Source organism: Rattus norvegicus, chromosome 9 (genome assembly GCF_021556685.1).
Source record: "Rattus norvegicus strain SHRSP/BbbUtx chromosome 9, alternate assembly SHRSP_T2T, whole genome shotgun sequence".
NCBI lineage: Eukaryota > Metazoa > Chordata > Mammalia > Rodentia > Muridae > Rattus > Rattus norvegicus.
This window is the reverse complement of record NC_141542.1, coordinates 86,559,423-86,579,465: the sequence shown is the minus strand read 5'-3', so window position 1 is coordinate 86,579,465 and position 20,043 is coordinate 86,559,423. Positions and strand designations below refer to the sequence as shown.

Genomic DNA, 20,043 nt, shown 5'->3' with positions numbered 1-20,043 from the left:
AAAATACTCAAAGAGCTCATGAAGTTAGACCACAGGGAGACAAATAACCCTATTAAAAAATGAGATTCAGAGCTAAACAAAATTCACAGCTGAGGAATATCGAATGGCTGAGAAGCACCAAAGAAATGTTCAACATCTTTAGTCATAAGGGAAATACAAATCAAAACAACCCTGAGATTCCACCTCACACCAGTCAGAATGGCTAAGATCAAAAACTCTGGTGACAGCAGATGCTGGCGAGGATGTGGAGAAACAGGAACACTCCTCCATTGTTGGTGGGATTGCAGACTGGTACAACCATTCTGGAAATCAGTCTGGAGGTTCCTCAGAAAATTGGACATTGTACTACCTGAGGACCCAGCTATACCTCTCTTGGGCATATACCCAAAAGATGCTCCAACAAATAACAAAGACACGTGCTCCACTATGTTCATAGCAGCCTTATATATAATAGCCAGAAGCTGGAAAGAACCCAGAAGCCCTTCAACAGAGGAATGGATACAGAAAATGTGCTACATCTACACAATGGAATACTACTCAGCCATCAAAAACAATGACTTTATGAAATTCATAGGCAAATGGATGGAACTGGGAAATATCATCCTGAGTGAGCTAACCCAATCCACAGAAAAAAACACATGGTATGCATTCATTGGTAAGTGGATATTAGCCCAAATGGTCGAATTAGCCTAAATGCCTAGAACACATGAAACTCAAGACGGATGATCAAAATGTAAATGCTTCACTCCTTCTTTAAAAGGGGAACAAGAATACCCTTAGGAGGGGATAGGGAGGCAAAGTTTAGAACAGAGGCTGAAGGAACACCCATTCAGAGCCTGCCCCACATGTGGCCCATACATACACAGCCACCAAACTAGATAAGATGGATGAAGCAAAGAAGTGCAGGCCGACAGGAACCGGATATAGATCTCTCCTGAGAGACACAGCCAGAATACAGCAAATACATAGGCGAATGCCAGCAGCAAACCACTGAACTGAGAACGGGACCCCCGTTGAAGGAATCAGAGAAAGGACTGGAAGAGCTTGAAGGGGCTTGAGACCCCCATATGAACAACAATGCCAACCACCCAGAGCTTCCAGGGACTAAGCCACTACCCAAAGACTATACATGGACTGACCCTGGACTCTAACCTCATAGGTAGCAATGAATAGCCTAGTAAGGGCACCAGTGGAAGGGAAAGTCCTTGTTCCTGCTAAGACTGAACCCCCAGTGAACGTGATTGTTGGGGGGGAGGGCAGTAATGGGGGGAGGATGGGGAGGGGAACACCTATATAGAAGGGGAGGGGGAGGAATTAGGGGGATGTTGGCCTGGAAAGCTGGAAAGGGAGTAACAATTGAAATGTAAATAAGAAATACCCAATTTAATAAAGATGGAGGAAAAAATTTTAAAAAAGAATAAGAAACATGTTACATTTCAAGGAAAAAAAAAGAAATACCCAATTTAATAAAAATGGTAAAAAAAAACTTCCTGTCTTGACTGTGAGTCATGTATTTTTATACATAGTCAAGTATTTAATTATGAACTGGGCAGAGGGATGACACATTGTAGATATTCTATTTAACTGTCTTCATCTGAAGGGTTATGGTTTTTAATGAAGAAAGCAGTTGAATTTTTAGCTGATGAATTTGCAGTTTAAGGATTGATTTTATGTTGTTTTGGTTAAATTTATGTAAAGCCCTTAGTTTTCCAGGGCTGCTAACATGGTAAGAATCCTGCTCTAAACTGGGTCTCCTGTGGACCCTTGTGAGTTTTGTCTTTCATTCTATAGGGCAAATATGGGGTGCTGAATGTTACTGTGCTGTTAATGATGTACAAATGTGTCCTGACCAGCAGGCAATGCTAGCCTTGCACTATTTCCTATCACGACTGACCTGGAGAATTGCTAGTCTCTTAGTCCTACAGAAATTTCCCTCTCTGCAAGTCTCAAGTAGTTCTATTGTATACAAGTAGCCGTGGCATCAACTTGGAACAAACACTCAGCTCCCTCACAGGAGCAGCCACTCTCATTCCAACCCCTCTGTAACATTTCTATAGACTCCAGTTGTTTCAGCAACTCTGAACTTCCCCTTTCATTTCATCGAGGCTGACATGTTCTAGGCACCCATCTGGATGAGGCTTAGTTTGAAGGGTTTCTTAGACATGATTGCATGGTTGATTGTGCAACTCAGTCTGTATTTTTTAGTATGTCATCTGTCTTCTGTAATTTGTACTGTATGTTTGCCAATGCCCCAAATGCTTTATCTACACTTTAGTTATACTCTGATATATGAAAAGAAGTCCAGACTGCAACCAGGAAATCCCATCATGCTCGGCCCAAGAGTTTTCTAGGAGTCTTTCTATAGCTCCTAAAACATTCTGGTTTAAAATAAATATTATATCACATCTAAATTTCTTATTAATCTGTTTATTTACAAACTAGTTTCCACAACTGTTATTCCCTCTTAAATATATCTAGAAAGCTGATCATTGGTCAGATTGAAATATTATCAGGTTAGTGTTAATAAACTTTATATTCTTACCTTTGATTACAGGGACCTGAATATGTCCTATGTCTATGTTCTTCAGTGTTGCTTGAAGCCCAGAAATCTAAAAGCAAATAATGCAAACATGTGGCATTATATAGTAGTTTAATTTTTAAATGTTAAGTAAAATGCAACATTTAAAAATTGATTGCAAAATATCAAAAATATTAATTGCTCTTGAATCCATGCCTTTAAGTTATAAAACATTGAACATAAACTTTAGCAGAACCATAGCATTGTTTTGGTTTGAAATTCAATTCCACTAATCAACCACCGCACAAAGTATTTGAAGCATGAATCTCACAGCAAAATTTCTTAAATTAAAAATGTGCTTTAAATACTTTACAACTGTTCAGTTCAACTTTATGAGAGGACATTCCTCTGCTTAAATTTCCTCACAATTTATTTTTGTACCTATTAACTGTGGCAATTTATTCTTAGATCTACAAACTATGAAGTATTATCCAGGAATAAAAATATGATTAACTATATTTATGCCCATAATAATTATTTATTATATAGATAATCTGTTTTTATTAACCATATGTTATAATCAAGAACATTTGTTGGCTGTGTAGCATGCCTTTACCTACATTTCCTGAATCACAGAATCAAATTTAAAATTCAACCTTTAAAGTTGTCTCATTCTTTACTGTACATAATTACCCAAACATAAAATAGCTTCCATTTAATTACATTCAAATGTACATATTTCCAACTATAACTAGATACCAGAACATTTAAACATAAAAAAAAATGAACTTTAACCAGTGGATTGGTACTAATGGAATGCTAAGGTAAAATAAATAATATCAATTTCTTCAAAATGGGTTATAAATTTATCGTAAGCACCATACAATAGTGACTGATACAGTGCTGGAAATTCCAGTGTATCCCACACTTAGGCTCACATTTATACAAGTGATAACCCAGTGTTACTACGTACCATGTAGTAACATCCGTTGGTTTGCTTCTCAATTTTGCCCTGGAGTTCATGCAGAATTGAGTCACTATGTCCCCCAGTCTCCTTGGAATGATACATTCCTAAAATACTTCCTTTTGTTAATGGCCCTAAGTGCTTAAGAAGCACTGGTTACAAATTATCTTACAGAGTGGTTGTGAAGCACCCTACATGAAGTACCTTACAGGATGACCATGAATGCAGAATGACTCTCTTCCCCTATGGCTAAACTAGAATTAGGGATTTAGGAGGCACACACATATCACAGGCACTTGCCTTCAACACAGCTTAAGATGATGAGTTAACCTTGGTACCCTAGCAGAGGAAAGTGAAGTGGGGTGTTCCTTTTCCCCTGGATCTACTGTGGCTTTAGAAGCGATTCTTTTAAGTACACCCAACAGCTGAACTGTTGAGTTCCACCTCTCTGAGAGAAAAATAGTCCACTTATATGTGCAAGAATAGCCTGTTACACACACACACACACACACACACACACACACACACACACACACACACACACCATTACTCACTGGATCATCTTTATAATTTTAAGACCACAGAATTTTATTGTTTTTTACTTCGAATTATACTAATTCCATATTATTTAATCATTTGGTCAAACTGTTTCAGACTAGAGCACTGGGGATTGTTTCTGAATAGAGTTTTAGGATTCTATTGATGTTGTAAACACCATGATCAAAAACAAACTACAGAGTAAAAGATTTATTTTAGCTTACAGCTTATCGTCCAACATGGAGGGACCTTGGGTCAGGAACTCAAACGCAGTACCCTGAACCCAGGACTGACGAAGAGGCTGTGGAGGAGCACTGCTCATTGGCTTGCCCCTCATGTCTTGCTTCCTTTCTTGCCAAGACCACCTATCCAGCGTTGGTAATAACACATAAGGAATTGGACCCTCGCACACCAATCCTGACTCAAGATAACATCCCACAGACCTGCCTGTAAGTCAGTTTTATGGAGACATTCTCGGTTGTGCTCTCCTCTTCTCGGTAGACTCTGTTAACAAAAGCTAATGAGTATAGAGTCTTAGAACAAGAAATGTGACTCGGTTTCTAGATACCTGGCTACTAAGAGCTTTTAGCCTACTGTAGGTTATTGGTGGAAATACATGGAGTACAGTGGAACCAGGCAGCTCCACAGTCAAGTCTGGCTGCCTAGAACACAGAGCTTCTATCAAGTGGGCTCTACCTGTGCTGACAGCTTCTCCTCAGGACAGCCCTGTTGTCTCTAACATTGAAACGATCTCAACTGAAAACTGTTAAGGAAGGGAATGGGGGCGGGTATGAATTTAAAGCTACAGACAAGAGGAGACCAGAGATAGCATCTATAATTATTAAGGTGAAATTTTCTTTGCCAAACATCTTAGTCTATTACGTTTTAATTCAGCCTCTCTGCCATATGCAGGAACAAGACCTCAGCAGATTCCTTCCCAGACTATAACATTACAGGCACTAGGTCAGCTCATGACAGCTCCCTGTTTTCTCAAGTGTCCTGAGCTGGGCCTCCATTAGTTGCTGTTGCAGTATGCTTATCTTCCTTAACAGCTACTGGGAAGATGTGTCAAGCTCTACCTTCACCATTCTTGGAATAGTCTGGCCCAAATTTCCAAATGTTTCCACACCATTCCCAGAAACTAGTCCCACAGCCTGCTAGGAACAGCATCATCGGGTTTGACATAGCAATGGCCCTCACTCTTCATTACCAATTACCTAAATTGTTACTTTTCTGTTGCTTTGACAACTACGTGACAAAGCAACTTAAGGAGTGGAGAGTGCAGGCTTCATCTCGCATCATGAGGGTCCAGCCCTCATGGCAGACAGACCTGATGGCAGGTGCCCCAGAGAGCTAGCAACGCTGTATATACAATCAGGAAGCAGAGACAAATTCTAGTGCTCAGATTGCTATCTCCTTTTATCCAGTCCTGGACTCCAAGCCATGACATTATTATTCTATTTTCAGTTGAACTTCCCTGGAAATACCTTCACAGACCTGCCCTGAGGTGTGTTTCCATGGCAATCCTAAATACCATCAAGTGCAAAATGACTGTTAACCATCACACTATGTACTTACAAATCAAATGCATTTTGGATTTTATGAATTATGGGATTTTTTCAGAATTATGAAAATACTTTCCATATACTTTCAGAACTAACAACTAGAATTGTAAAAGTTTTAAGTTTTAAAACTTAGGTTTTAAGTTAATGTAAAAGAGTCATTTTAATGTTTATTATGTACCAAAGGAATTTAAGTGCTTACAAGATTTTTATCTAGTAAATGTGTACTTTCACTCTTTAAGATATAAATTGAATAGCATAAATGTCTAAATTCTGAGAGTTTCACCTATGCACATGGATGGGGCAAATATCAAAGGCCCCACCCCGAGCTGAAAAGCAAGACAGGCAATCAACAGCTCCTGGGAGTGGGAGAACGAGTTTCCAGAGAAGAGCCCCGTGATAGGTTTCCCAATCCCAAGTGGTCCGCCCTAATTGCATATATATGAACAACACTAAGTGGACTTGATAGGCTGCATTTATATGTGCAATTACACATGCAGCAATCACAATCAAAGCAGAAGTCTGACCACAAGAAATAATTAGGGAACATGGGATAATCTGGTGCAGGGAGAAGAGATGGAAACGACATTAAGTACTTGTGTATGAAATTCCCAAGAAATGTTAATTTGAAAGGTTATGCATTCTGAACATGCACAATGTAATTATTATATATCTTTGAAGAAGAGCATAGTAAATTAAATGCTCATGAAGATAAGGATCTGAGGATATGATCAGGGTTCTCATAGCAAGCAGGAGATTCTATTCTGCGACTTTTAACTCATATCCTTAAGGTATGAGGTGAAATCTCAGGGTATATGGAATAAACCTTATGTTTAAAGATAAGCATAAATGTGATATGTTCTCTATGATGACTCATTGGTAAATGTTTCATATACTTTAACATAGTTTCATTGTACAGATATTTTGAATAAATAAATTCTGTGGCTTCACAACACACTAATAGGTTTAGGTCAGAAGACTAACCAATGACCACACAGTCAGGATATACCTGATGAATCAGCTCTAACAAAAAAAAAGGTTTATTGACCACAGGTTGGTTTCTGTCTTTCAAATTAAAATCCCTTGGAAATTTTGGCTAAGAAAATTTCAGTCCCTGAAGGCATGGCTTACTTTCCAAGAAAATGTTTCTAAAACCGTTGATTCTTCCCTAATTTGGGGACTAAGATAATTATTCCAAAACTATAAAAGAATAATTTCTGGAAGTCTTTTGCCAGTTAGTAAATTGGGATCAACAAATTATAAATCACCTACTTCTTAGTATAGACATTACATACTCTTGGAATGATCTTGAAGCTATGTTAAGAACATTATTGTATAAGCTTATTCAATCATTTGACCCATTTGGGGTTTGAATAATATGTATTGGTGTAAGTAATCATGTTTCATACAGAATGTATCCAAAAATATTGGATTTTAAATCTATAAAACAATCCTGAAAAAAAATCAGATGCCTGGTATCAACGTTGTTCTTATTGAATCTATTTAAATAAGACTTTTTCAAATTGTAATCAGTCTCAGTTTTAAAAAGCAGATATAGCTAAAAGAAGAAAGCTATTTCTAAATCCTAACTTCCATTTTCAATATCAAGAAATAAACTTTAGTATTTTCTATCAGAAAATATTTTCCGTATCTGTATTCTTTTTTAAAATCAAGAAAAAACATTAGAAGTGAGTCTATAAGAACAGATGTGGATATTGCATGCTCCAAATGGGAGCACGGAGTGTTTTCCAGTGAATAATAGTACAGAAGCATAGCCCCCTACAACAGAACAAAGAGATAGAGCCTAAGAGAGGAGAAATCAGAGATCAGGCACGAGAACACAGGAGAAATAGTTTGACTTGAAAGAAAGGCTAAACATATCAAGTAGTTTGAAATTGATCCAAATACAATACATGCACTTCCATTTCCTCAGGGAACAGCCTCAAATACTGACATGCTGTACAGACATCTCATGGTTTGCATTATGCTGTAAAAGTATAGAACCTTTCAGATCATGCTTTAGAACACTACATTCAAACATCATTATACTTCAGTAAAGGAACATAGACCTGTTAATATTTAAATAATTTTCTTTCAGGTTTACTTAATGTGAGTGTTTTCCCTTAATGAATATAGGTGCACACCTGTGTGCCTGCTGCTCATCTCTATCACAAGAAGGCATCACACTCCTGAAACTAGATTAATCAACAGTTGTGAACTACCACGTGGTTCACCAACAATAAGAGTAGCAAGTGCTCCTAACTACTGAGGTATCTCTCAAGGAATGGTAACATTTAAAATACTAGACCAGAAACATAGGTCTGACAAAAAAAGACAGAAAGAAAAGAAAAGGAGAGAGAGGGAGAGAGAGAGAGAGAGAGAGAGAGAGAGAGAGAGAGAGAGAGAGAGAGAGAGAGACTGACTGTCCATGCAACATGCTCACAGACACTGTAAAGAGACATAAAGTTAGGAAGGTCCCATAGTTCCTTCAAAGGAACCATGGAACAATATACATCATTAAAAACCAACCAAGGCTGTTTTAACCCAGAAAGACCCACATGATCTCTACCAGATAGGTTATCTATTGTTGAAAGAAAAATAAAACTACTTTTCCACAGTAACAACAGTTTGCTGTGCATCTATGTCATGATATAAAAAAATTAGAACCTGACTTCTAATATTATTTTAACTTTTAGCCAAGGTTTTACTTCACACCATATTAGTCTTTCAGGAAAGTGGTTCATCTCTGTTTACTATGTGAGAAAACAGAAGAAAATATAAAAGACCTAAATGTTTACAGAACTGATTTACAGACTCTTAAATTCACACCATTACTCTCAATTTCTATATTTTTCTAATAAAGCAGTAATTAGGTGTGAAAACCAAAGAGTGTGTGTGAGCTAATATGTCCTCAGCATGGCCTTTGAGCAGCTTATGGGACCACCACCTTGTTAGAGAAGAGGGACAGGAAAATGTTTCCAGGTATAATAACTTGACCCTGATCACACAGCCGATGAGTGTCAGACCAATTCTGCTCGAGTTACAGAGGCAGTAATCAAGGACCCAGGGGTACAGTAAGGAAGTTGAAAGCATTAGTCTTCATTGTTGGCTTAACTGGACTTAGAATCACTATAGAGGCAAGTTCTGAAGAGATCTGTGAGTTCATTTACAGGAAGAACTAAGGAGGAAAGCCTCATGTTGAACATATACGGGCAACACTAATCCAGGGGCTGTGGTCTTTGACTAAATAAAAATGAAGATGTAAGCTGAGAATGGGCAGGCTCTTTGCTCAGCTTCCCAAGGTACATCTCATGTTAACAGCTATTTCACTCTCCTGTACCATGATGTCCCTCATATGATGTACTGTATCCTCAAAAGGAACCAAAACCTTCCTTTCTTCCTTAATTTCCATTTTTCTGGGATTCTATCAAACAATGAGAAAAGTAACTAACATGTTACTTACTGCTGTTTATGTGAAAATAATCAAGGAGATAAAACTTTTAGAGCATGACATACGTGTCATGAAATTTTAAATGATTAGAACATATATTTTAGTCATTAATACTTGCAATATAATTCAAATATTCCAGGACAGAAAATTAAAATCCAAGTACAAAAGGCACTGAAAGGATGATGTTTTATATTTTAAAGGCTAATAATTTCAATGAAGATGCAAAAATAACATTATTTTTATATTTTAATAATATTATATGAATTGCATTGCCATCATGAAAGCTTTTGTAGCTTATGAGTTTGGAAAGCAAGAAAAGAATATTAAGCGTAGTCACAGTCTTACATTCTTTAACAAACTGCCATGCATTTTAATGCAGCATATCACCATTTTGCTTTCTTTTTCTTTTTTTAAATTCAATGCCAACAATACCTCCCCAAAGACCTGGGCCTGTACAAAAACAAATACTACCAGTAGAAGGAAAGGATGTCACTCAATATGAGTGAAGAAAATTCAGCCAATAAATAAGAGTACCAAATATATATTTGAGAGAAATTTCTAAACAATATTATTTTGGGAACTACTACTACTACTACTTACTAGCAATATCTCTGATCTCTAAGGGCTTTTGAGGTAGGAGACAACTTTCTAAAGCAATGATTCTCAATCTTTCTAAAGTTGTGACCCTTTAATACAGTTCTCCATGTTGTGGCGATCCACGGTCATAAAATTATTTTTGTTGCTACTTCTATCTGCAATTTTGCTACTAATGTGAATTGTTATATAAACACCTTATATATGGGATATCTAATATGTGACCCCTATGAAAGGGTCATATAGCAGGCTTCCACCCCAGCATCTGATGCTGGAGTCCTCATTGGTAAAATTGAATGACTGAGATTTTGTAACAAAACAACATTTGGCAGCCAATGTGGAGCACAAGCACAAGGACCAGGAAATCATGCAAGATGTGGACAAACTAAAAAGCCATCAGATTTGATAAGGCACCTAGGAAGTCCTCAAAGAGAGGTTAAGAATGGAAAAATACCATAATACAAGACATTCGAACCCTGTATAGTGCTACTTTAAATGGCTTGAAAATAGAAGCAGAGATTTATCAATTATAATTACTATTAGTCTGGTAATTCACAGTCTATTCTTAATAACTGCCTTATATGTTTTTATGCCAGAATATAAAAGACAGTGTCATAAGATGCAAGCCTTAGAAGACTTAGAAATGACAATTAAAAACTATTCACAGATGAGGGATTTAAACAACAACCTACCACACCATCACAGGATAAAACTGAAGAGGAGTAGTCCAAGGTTGTTAGAAAACCAATGTTAGTTTATCCAGTTACTATAAAAGACTTACCAAAAGATGACAGGCACCCCCAAAGTTATGAAAAAAGTTAAATGTAATCTTAGAAACATTAGATTTGAGATTTTAATACATTTCATACAATATGTATTTACCCTCTGTAAAGCAGATATTAAATTCATGGGCAACTCAGAACAGAATTATTCTCCAAGACTGGAAAGATTTGGCAACAGCAATTTTGGAAGCTGGTCCTCAGTTACAATGTTGCACATGGTGGGAAGAGGAAGCCGGGGCCTTAGCACAATGAAATAGGGCTACAGGTATTAATCTTTCCCAAGCTCAGTTGTCAGGTAAGGGTCAGTATGCTGAGTTACAGAGGCAGCTTGAGTTGAGGTTCATGCCTTGGCACTGTCTTTTAGCAGCTTTAAATGCTTGGGACAAGGAAGTGAAGAATGAGGAAAGAAATCTGAGTCATTTACTAAAATTATACAAGGCCCCAAAGAAGTCTTCACAGATTTTTTGCAAAGATTGACTTCAGCTGTAAATAAAATAGTAGCACATTCAGAAGTCAGACAAATATTAATTGAATCTTTGGCTTTTGAAAATGCTAATTTGGAATGCAAAATGATGGTTAGGCTTTTTTTCCTCCATCTTTATTTAAATTGAGTATTTCTTATTTACATTTCAATTGTTATTCCCTTTCCTGGTTTCCAGGCCAACATCCCCCTAACCCCTTCCTCTCCCCTTCTATATGGGTGTTCCCCTCCTCATCCTTCCCCCATTACCGCCGTCCCCCAACAATCACACTTTTAAGTCAAGATCTGTATCATAGATGATTGGGCTAGAAATATGGTTGATATTGGATCTCATATTTACGATGCTACTCTGAAAAAAATTCTAAAAATTTCAAGGAAAATGAAAATATCACATGATTTCATAATGGTAAATAAGGAAATCTGAAAAGAGATTGTACATAAGTCATTCCTAGAAACAATGTTTTTTTCCTAGAGATAATCAAAACAAAGGCCCCAGCATTCTGAAATCTGCAGAAGATGTAACAAAGACTGGCATTGGACTAATGAATGCAGATCAGCAAGGGACAGGCAAGGTAAGCCTTTGCCATGGAGAACTCCTACAGGCCCCAATATCAAATTTGATTTAATCATTTCATATCAGCATTATAGAAACTCATCCACAATGCACTTAAAAGATGTAATGCTTGTTGCTAAAAGTAACATGGACCTGATGCTGACAAACTGGGTCTAGGAAGCAATGTCAGTGACAATAGGACAACTGGCTAACTCCAAGAGAACGTTCCAATTTGTGAAACCTGTGCTGGGCACTATTGTTTATCACAGATTCTTGCTTTGTACATGGCTACTCTAGCAGACTACATTGTAAATAAGGACACATTTCAAGAATGAGACCTAGACCATCCCCCCTAGACAAAGAGCTAACCAAGAAGTCTGTAGCTACTTCTTGGTAGCTGTGAGAACAAGATCTCTGTATAATTAAATCTTAGGACACCTTCAATGTCAGAGACAGCAACACCAACCAATGACGGATGATTAGCAGTCTATGTCAGCAACTGACAGTCAGAGAAATAAGTATAATTAATAGTCAGCAAGACATGAGCAAGGTCTGAGGTAGAGAAGCTGGCTATGTAGCCAAAAGCGAGCAGAGTCAAGGTCAATTATTAACATCTAAACTAAAAATGAATAGAGGTGATCTTCAACTACCTCGACTAGATGAACAACACTCATATAGCACATAACCATCCCCTGGTTAGCTCAGGGGACATGCATAGGGCTTGTGGACTGTTCATTATTTTGGCCTATGATAATCCAGAGAATTAACTAAACTCAGTGGAGTAGCTCAGCCTCTGTCAAGTTTCTAATAATACCCTATAAAAATATGAACAAAAGAAATTCAATAGATTTTTTTCCACTCTTGGAAACCCCACATTTTCTGAGAATTTATATTAATCTTTCTCAGTATCTCATTATTCTTTAATAACTCTTGATAAATCTGGCTTCTACTCTGCATACTCCTATGAGAGGCTGCATCAAGACCAATTGGTGGGATAGAGAAAAGTTAAAACCACTGTCCCATTTCAATCTTTAATAACTATGGGTGTGCAACATTTTAGGTCCTTGGAGCATGAATAACTAGACCATCTGTCATTCTCAAAATCTCTGTTCCAGCTAAGTATGTTGCTTAATGCTAATGTGGATAGTTTTCAAAGCTCACATTTTAACCACTCTGTTTATTGCTTTTACTACAACAGCTATTTTCTTCTAACTGTACTTTAGCAATATACTATTTCATGTTTCTGATACATATTAACTAATTAATTAATAATCATTATGAGTTGTTAATATATTAGATACTTTTCATCATGTTTTCAAATACAATTTATATACAAATTTCTGGACAATGTTTTAAAACTTAACTCAAAAGTAAAACCATCAATCTACTCATAAAAATGAAAGCTAAAGGGTGGAGCAACAGCTCAGTTGGTAAATTTCTTGACCCCCACATACAAATGTTCAACATGGTGGCACATACTTGTGATCCCAATACTTGGAATATAAAGACGAGAATATCCCTGGGACTCCCTGATCAATCAGTCTAGCATAATTGGTGAGCATCAATCCAATGAGGAACCCTGTCTCATAGGAGGTAGATAGCATGTCTTAGAATAACACATGATGTCCTACATATGCATCATATGTACCTGGCCTCCATATACATACACACCCTTGAGCACACAAAATCATACACACAAACACGCATATTCACGCATGCACACACGCATGCACACACACACAATAAACAAGAAATGATTACGAACTGTTTCAAGGTAGTTTTGGCTGCCTCTTTCCTTACCTTCCCAACAGCTCGATCTCTTTCCAAAGAGGTCAGCATTTTCTCCTTCAGTAAAGCATGATGTTTCTCATGTAACACCCTTATAGTTGGTTCGTAAGATGCATAATGCAATTTCAGCCTATAAAAGTAAAAGGCCAGCGGCATCATCAGAAAGGGTAAAATAGTTACATCAGTGATTTTTATCTAACATCTAATCCCCTTCTCTCCTCTTTCATTCCATCTTTGTGTGCTTATGAATAAAAATGAAGAGCCATGGAAAGGTCAACATGCCAGAGCCAAGAAGCACGAAGTGTTATTTTCTGTGTAATTTCAGTCTACCTCAGGTTAGGGATAAATAAAGGAAACTATATTTTCCTTCTGCACTTTCCAATTTCCCAGCAGCACATTCTCTTCTATATCTGAGTATGTACTCAGAGGACTACCTCAGTTCTTTCAAAATTAGAGAGTATATGTTTACAGACAGAATAGTACTATGTGCCTGTAATCCCAACACTCAGGAGGCAGCGGCAGTAGGATCAGAAGTTCAAGGCCGGTCTCAGCCACATAGTGAGTTCAAGACCAGTCTGGGATTTATGAGACCTTGTTTCACAAAACTTAACATCCAGTCACAATTCACAAAAAAGAAGGGTCATAAGCAACAGGCAATTAAACCAGAAACCAGGAATTTTGTTTATACCAAAATAAAAGGTAATCTTGAAAACATGTTTCAATGACTTCATATTAAGAAAACTGAGTATAGAAATATATTTTTTTATTAACTTGAGTATTTCTTATATACATTTCGAGTGTTATTCCCTTTCTCGGTTTCCGGGCAAACATCCCCCTCCCCCCTCCCCTTCTTTATGGGTGTTCCCCTCCCCATCCTCCCCCCTTGCCGCCCTCCCCCCCCAACAATCTAGTTAAATATATTTTTAATTTGAGCCTATATGTCTGTATGACTACAAACCACATGTGTGCAGGTGCCCAAAGAGATTAAAAGAGGGTGTCAGATACACTGTAACAGGAACTATATGTACTCATTTGCTGCCTGGTGGGTACTGCAAATAGTACGCATGTCCCTTTTTATCTTTTGCTCTTAAGTATAGAACCATTTCTCTAATGCAAAAAATAGTTTAATGTCTCAAAGAAAATAATACTACATAAGTACCTTCAAAATTTTGTCTGATTGAAAAATGTCTTCAACAATGCTTTAGTTTTTACTGGAGAATACATTATATGAAGTAAAATATATAGATCCCAAGTGTCAGAGTTATCTGTTTAGATTAATATGTATATTCAGTAAAATCATATTTTATCAAAATATAGTGGCACTTCTAACATCCCAGAAAACTCTGGGACTGTGTATTTGGTGCCAAACAATATTTTCTCACTAGACGTTCTTTTCTTTCACTTAGAACAGGTTTCCAAGTCATTCTGTATCATACACTGGTAGCTGTATTTCATTCCATTTCTGAGCAGGATTCTCTTACATATATATATTCATTATTTGAATAAAAATACATGAAGTCTACATTGCAATTGAAGTCTTACGATGTTGGAGACGTCTAAACTATGGGATAAGAACTGAGGGAAGCTAGAGGCACAGAATCAATCCCAGAGCCAGGGAGAAGCTACATGTGCTGCAGATGGCAGACCTCCAAGGGTGGGGCTACTCAAGATGCTTGTAGTAAATCTCATGACAAGCCCCAGATACCAGATATGTGCATGCAGGGTTTGTATTTTGCCCTACTGGATTTCTGTTTGCTTTGTCATATGCCTCCACCCCTCCAGTCTGGAATGAGACTGTTTTCTCCGTATCATTATATATTGTAAATTATTTTTTGAATTTATGAAGCATCACAGTAGAGATTGCCCTGAGTTCCAAACCTGTTGGGACTTTTCAACAGTACTGGAAGTATTAATTACTGTGGAAACATTGAGAGTTCAAAAAAAATATTTCATACTATGAGACAGGAGCTCATAAAGCACAGGGGCAGAATCATAGAGTTCAAGTCCAAAATGCTACTCAGAATTTCATGAATTCCCATACTTGGTCTCCAGATATTGATGTTGTTAGGGAAGGCAGAGGAATATTCAGGAGGTTGAGATGTACTAGGAACAGGCAGTCACTGGTAAAGCCTAGAGGTTGTTCTAGCCTGGTTCCTCTTCTCATTCACTCTTTAGTCTCTGACTTCAGATTGATACGATAGGCCAGAATTCTAGCCCTGCTTCCACGCCCATGCCACCAGGACGGCATGTATCCATCAATCTAAAAGCCAGAACAAGTCTTGCTTCTTGCACAATATCATATAATAACACTGAGAAAAGAAACCACTTCAGTATGTCCTTTTTAATTGTATATTTAATGGGTATGACATATATTTAAGCATAAATATGTAATGTTTATATTGGACATATTTTTAATATCCTTGTCAACACAGAATGTTTTTATATGGTATTATCATAGAACAAACAAAAGACCATTTTATTTGAGGACTATAAAACTGACTTCTTGTTTTACACAAAAAGAATGGAAGGAAGCTAATGAAGGAGGAATCCTGAGTATGAATAACACCTCCCAGAATACCTTCTGTAATTTCTCTTATAAATTCAAGCCAATTTAGGATATGCCTTGTACCCCAGCAAAGCTCTGCCTGTTCTCTGTTGTCCATGGCACATCTGGTGAACTTCCCATGTTCTCTCATGATATGTGCTGCTGCATGTGGTGTTCTGTCTCATAATGGCAGCCTGAGGACATCACTCTACATGCTTACCCACTATCCACAATTCACCTCACTGGAAACACACCGTTGAAGTCCTTTGCTTATACCAGACTTACTAAGGCTGTGTCTTAAATGACAAAGCAACAATACAGTACATTTTCTTACATTTTTGTTTTAACTTCTCAATAACACATTCCAATAGTGTGAATACGCCTTCAATTCAAGGGCCTAAACTTCCTATCCAATAAACTTAAAGAAACAAGTTTATTCCAGGGACTAAGCCACTACCTAAAGACTATACATGGACTGACCCTGGACTCTGACCCCATAGGTAGCAATGAATACCCTAGTAAGAGCACCAGTGGAAGGGGAAGCCCTGGGTCCTGCTAAGACTGAACCCCCAGTGAAGTAGACTGGTGGGGGGAGGGCGGCAATGGGGGGAGGGTTGGGAGGGGAACACCCATAAGGAAGGGGAGGGGGGAGGGGGATGTTTGCCCGGAAACCGGGAAAGGGAATAACACTCGAAATGTATATAAGAAATACTCAAGTTAATAAAAAAAAAAAAAAAAAAGAAACAAGTTTATTGAAACAGCACTGCTCAAGTCAACACACATGAGCATCTCACCCTTTGAGGTCAGCAATGAGCTTGTTCTTTTCTTGCAGGATGCGCTTATGATGCATGCGATGGAAGTCCCGTTCCTTCTGGGTTTTCAGCAGATCTTCTTTGGCCTTTCTGAAAAACACCAATACCACCAATTTTCAAAACTTTCCTTCCTGAGAAAAGTGCTTAATATTGAGTCCAAGAGGAGAGTAAGCCAGTGACAACTGAGTTGCACGGAAGGTGCAGTATTCACTGAGAGCCCAGCATTTCATGCATGGTGGTCCTATTCTACATTGCTAAGTTATGAAAGGACAAAGCGTATACTTCAGAGACGTGAGTCACTCATGCCTCACAATTTAAAATCAAGTTTTTCCTACAATGTCACAGTGGTATGCAAAGCACCCTAAAGGGCTGGTCTCATGCCCATTCAACACAAAATGAACCCACTGCTATTCGTGGAGGTCTTTGCTTAGAATGCTTGTCTTGTACTTATACATTATGAAGTCCTGTTTTGAGTTTGTAGGATTTGAGGGATTTCATAATGTAGATGTGTAAAAAAATCATAAAATCTCAAGCACATACAATTCTATTTACCAGTAATTCCTGTATGCTTAGGAGAAAGATTTTTGTTGTTTTCTTCTTCAATTTTTCCATTCTCTGTGACCAATTATATTGTGTTTCACTGTGAATTTTAGTTCATATGTAAAGACTTTTAGAATTTAAATATTACCTCCAGAACAAAAACTTTCACGATTTAAAATATCATTATTGACCCCTCCACTTTCTTCCTTCCAACCACTGCAATAATCCTCTTTCCCCACTCACTCTCAAACTAACTGGCTGGGGATATATATATATATATATATATATATATATATATATATATATATATATATATATATATATATATACTTTTACTGTTTTAAAATTAAAAATACACCAAGGAAATATATTACACACACTTTAAAAGATTCAGAGTGAATATGTTTTCCTTCAGTTGTGAGTTCATGACTCGCTAGTAGAACAGTAAGATAGATACTTGGCTGAAATTTGACAGGTAACACCACACTGCACTGCAAACAACAAACAGACTCACATCTGTAAAGGACTAATAACGGGCTCACATCTTTTTCTAATGCTCATTGTTTGCCTGTACTTCTCTGTCTACGCACAGGACCCCTTGAAAATATCGCCTTTCTACATTAATGTATCACCGAGACTGCATTGTTCTAGACTGTTTATTTCTCCAAAAATTAAAAAAAATGTATTTCTTAGACTTTTTGTAGGAAAATCTATTTCACTGAACTCTTCCTGATACACTGTCTCTTACAGTCTTAGGGACTTTCTTCTGAAATGTTCCCTTAGATGTATATACAGGTGCTGTGATATAGATTTATCTCGTGGGGCTGGACTCTCTGTGATATGTGAAGGAGACTCACTGTATTCAGATATGCACCCACCAGTGAGCCCACTGGGTTCCTACAGATGCAGACACGTGGCCATGTAAAGAACAGTATTTATTGTAGAGACTTGATGTGCCAGGTAGGAGTCTCCACCATCTCAGAGGAGATGAGGATGCAGAATGGGAGGCAGAATTTTGTGAGGGGTGAACCAGGACACAGAAGGAGGACTGGGAATTGTAGGGAGGAGATGAGAGTTGCTATGAATAGGAGATATATAAAAGAGATTGGAATACCAATGATCAGACACATTATATACATGTATGACATTATCACTAAACATACACATTAAAATAAAGAGATTAACTTGTAAAAAGAATAAAAAGATGAAATTCTCAATAAAAATTAACTATTAAAAATGTGATTCAGTCAAAAGAGAAATATTCTTCTACTGGATAGGCTAATGCAAATTATATTTAAAATGGAGTTCTATGTGATGTCTCAATTGGAGTGTGTCACTCACGTCCACTATATGCTGGTCTCAGGAAAGGATGGTCTGTAATGAACAACAACAAAATATCAGCTCTATCCATATTGGATAACTAATGACATGCTGCTTCCTTGAGCTTTTCACACTCTGAAGAAATGAACTGACCTGGAGGGCAGACACACTACTTTAGGACCAGAAGGGAAGAAATAAACTTTTATGTGTCACAAATATTGCAAAATTGAGATTCACATAAATGCACACAGATATGCCTCCGTGGTGAGCCGGCTCAGAGGATTCTGTGGGGAACAGTGTCTGGGCCGCTGCCAAGGAAGTTTGTGGGACAAAGTTAGGTCTCCAGGTTCCTGATGTAACATATGTTAATCAGTAGGACTTCTGGCCATCAAATCAAATTATAAATGGTGTGTGGTCAAAGAGACAATGATACAAATTCTAAGTTTCTTCTTCCAAATCTTTCAATCTTTTTTGGATAAGCTTTATTAATCTTTACTAAGAAATTTTGAGTTTGCATCACACATAAAATAAGTAACGTCCGATAAACACAACACTAACAATGATCATCTTCTATCCAACCTCCAACTTCATATTCATGCTAACTTTTTGATATGTACAGTAAATTATGATTCAAATATTCATATTTGAAACTCATTTAATGAATATTTCAATAACTGTTAATTTTTTACAGCTTTCAACCATGTGCACAAATACATGTAATACAGGCTACAAGAGGAAATAGCAAAACCCAAGAAGCCAGGTGTGTTAGCTGCTTTCCTCATTGTTAAGTTATGACAGAACAGTTTAAACAAGGGGACTTACTGTGCCTCACAATTAGAGGTCACAGTTTCCACAGCAGGGAAGTTGTGCCATCAGTACTGAGGGACAGCTAGGCATTCACAAGAAGCCAAGACAGTGAAATGCTGGTGCTCAGATGGCTTTTTTTCCTTTTTACTCAGATTGGAACCTTAGGACATGAGATGCAGTGTTGCTAGGTAAGCCACCAGAGACCACTTTGTAGATATCCTTAAAAACAAAAAGAAAGTCCATATTTCCAGCTGGTGGCTGCACAGGTAACTTGTTCAAATCATACATCCCGGAGCCTTACAACCCTGTCTTTTATACACAAAAACCACATCCTGGTTTTCACACTTCATTTAACAAAAAGTGGAACTTCAGAAGCCAAAAAGCAAGGCTAATCCATTTAGGGACTTTTTATTTGAGGAGTTTCCTAGATGTACAAACCAAGTCTTTGTTCCCATTTTGGCAAGTGCTGGGACTATGTGCTGGGTTTGGATGATACCTCTAACCTGGTGTCAGTTGTGGTAAGGTCTGGAGGCCTATTACAGTAGCTTTCAAGGGGGATCTTCTCTCTTCAGTTGAACCTTCCTAGACATCCTTCATTGTGGGAAAACTCTGCTAATCGAAGTCGAAGTTTACCATGATCAGATAGCCTCTGGGCTCAATGCAATATTGGAGATCCCTTCATTAACTGGACTACTTCTCTGACCTTGTCTGGGGAATTCTTAGCCCCCACACATGCCTCTACCTGAGGACTGTCACTTAGCCTTAGGTAGATTACAGGTTCAGTTTCCT

At 37.6% G+C, this 20,043-nt stretch overlaps 1 protein-coding gene across 2 annotated transcripts in view; it reads right to left on the bottom strand.

Moving 5' to 3' along the window:
- Spag16 (sperm associated antigen 16) overlaps window positions 1-20,043 on the bottom strand; it is a 906,763-nt gene that overhangs the window by 845,770 nt on the left and 40,950 nt on the right. For both annotated transcript variants that reach the window (XM_087567315.1, NM_001401616.1), the window contains 3 exon segments: window positions 16,570-16,677; window positions 13,243-13,360; window positions 2,543-2,609 (listed from right to left, as the gene is read on the bottom strand). In XM_087567315.1, the coding sequence (XP_087423441.1) occupies window positions 2,543-2,609; window positions 13,243-13,360; window positions 16,570-16,677 (293 nt within the window).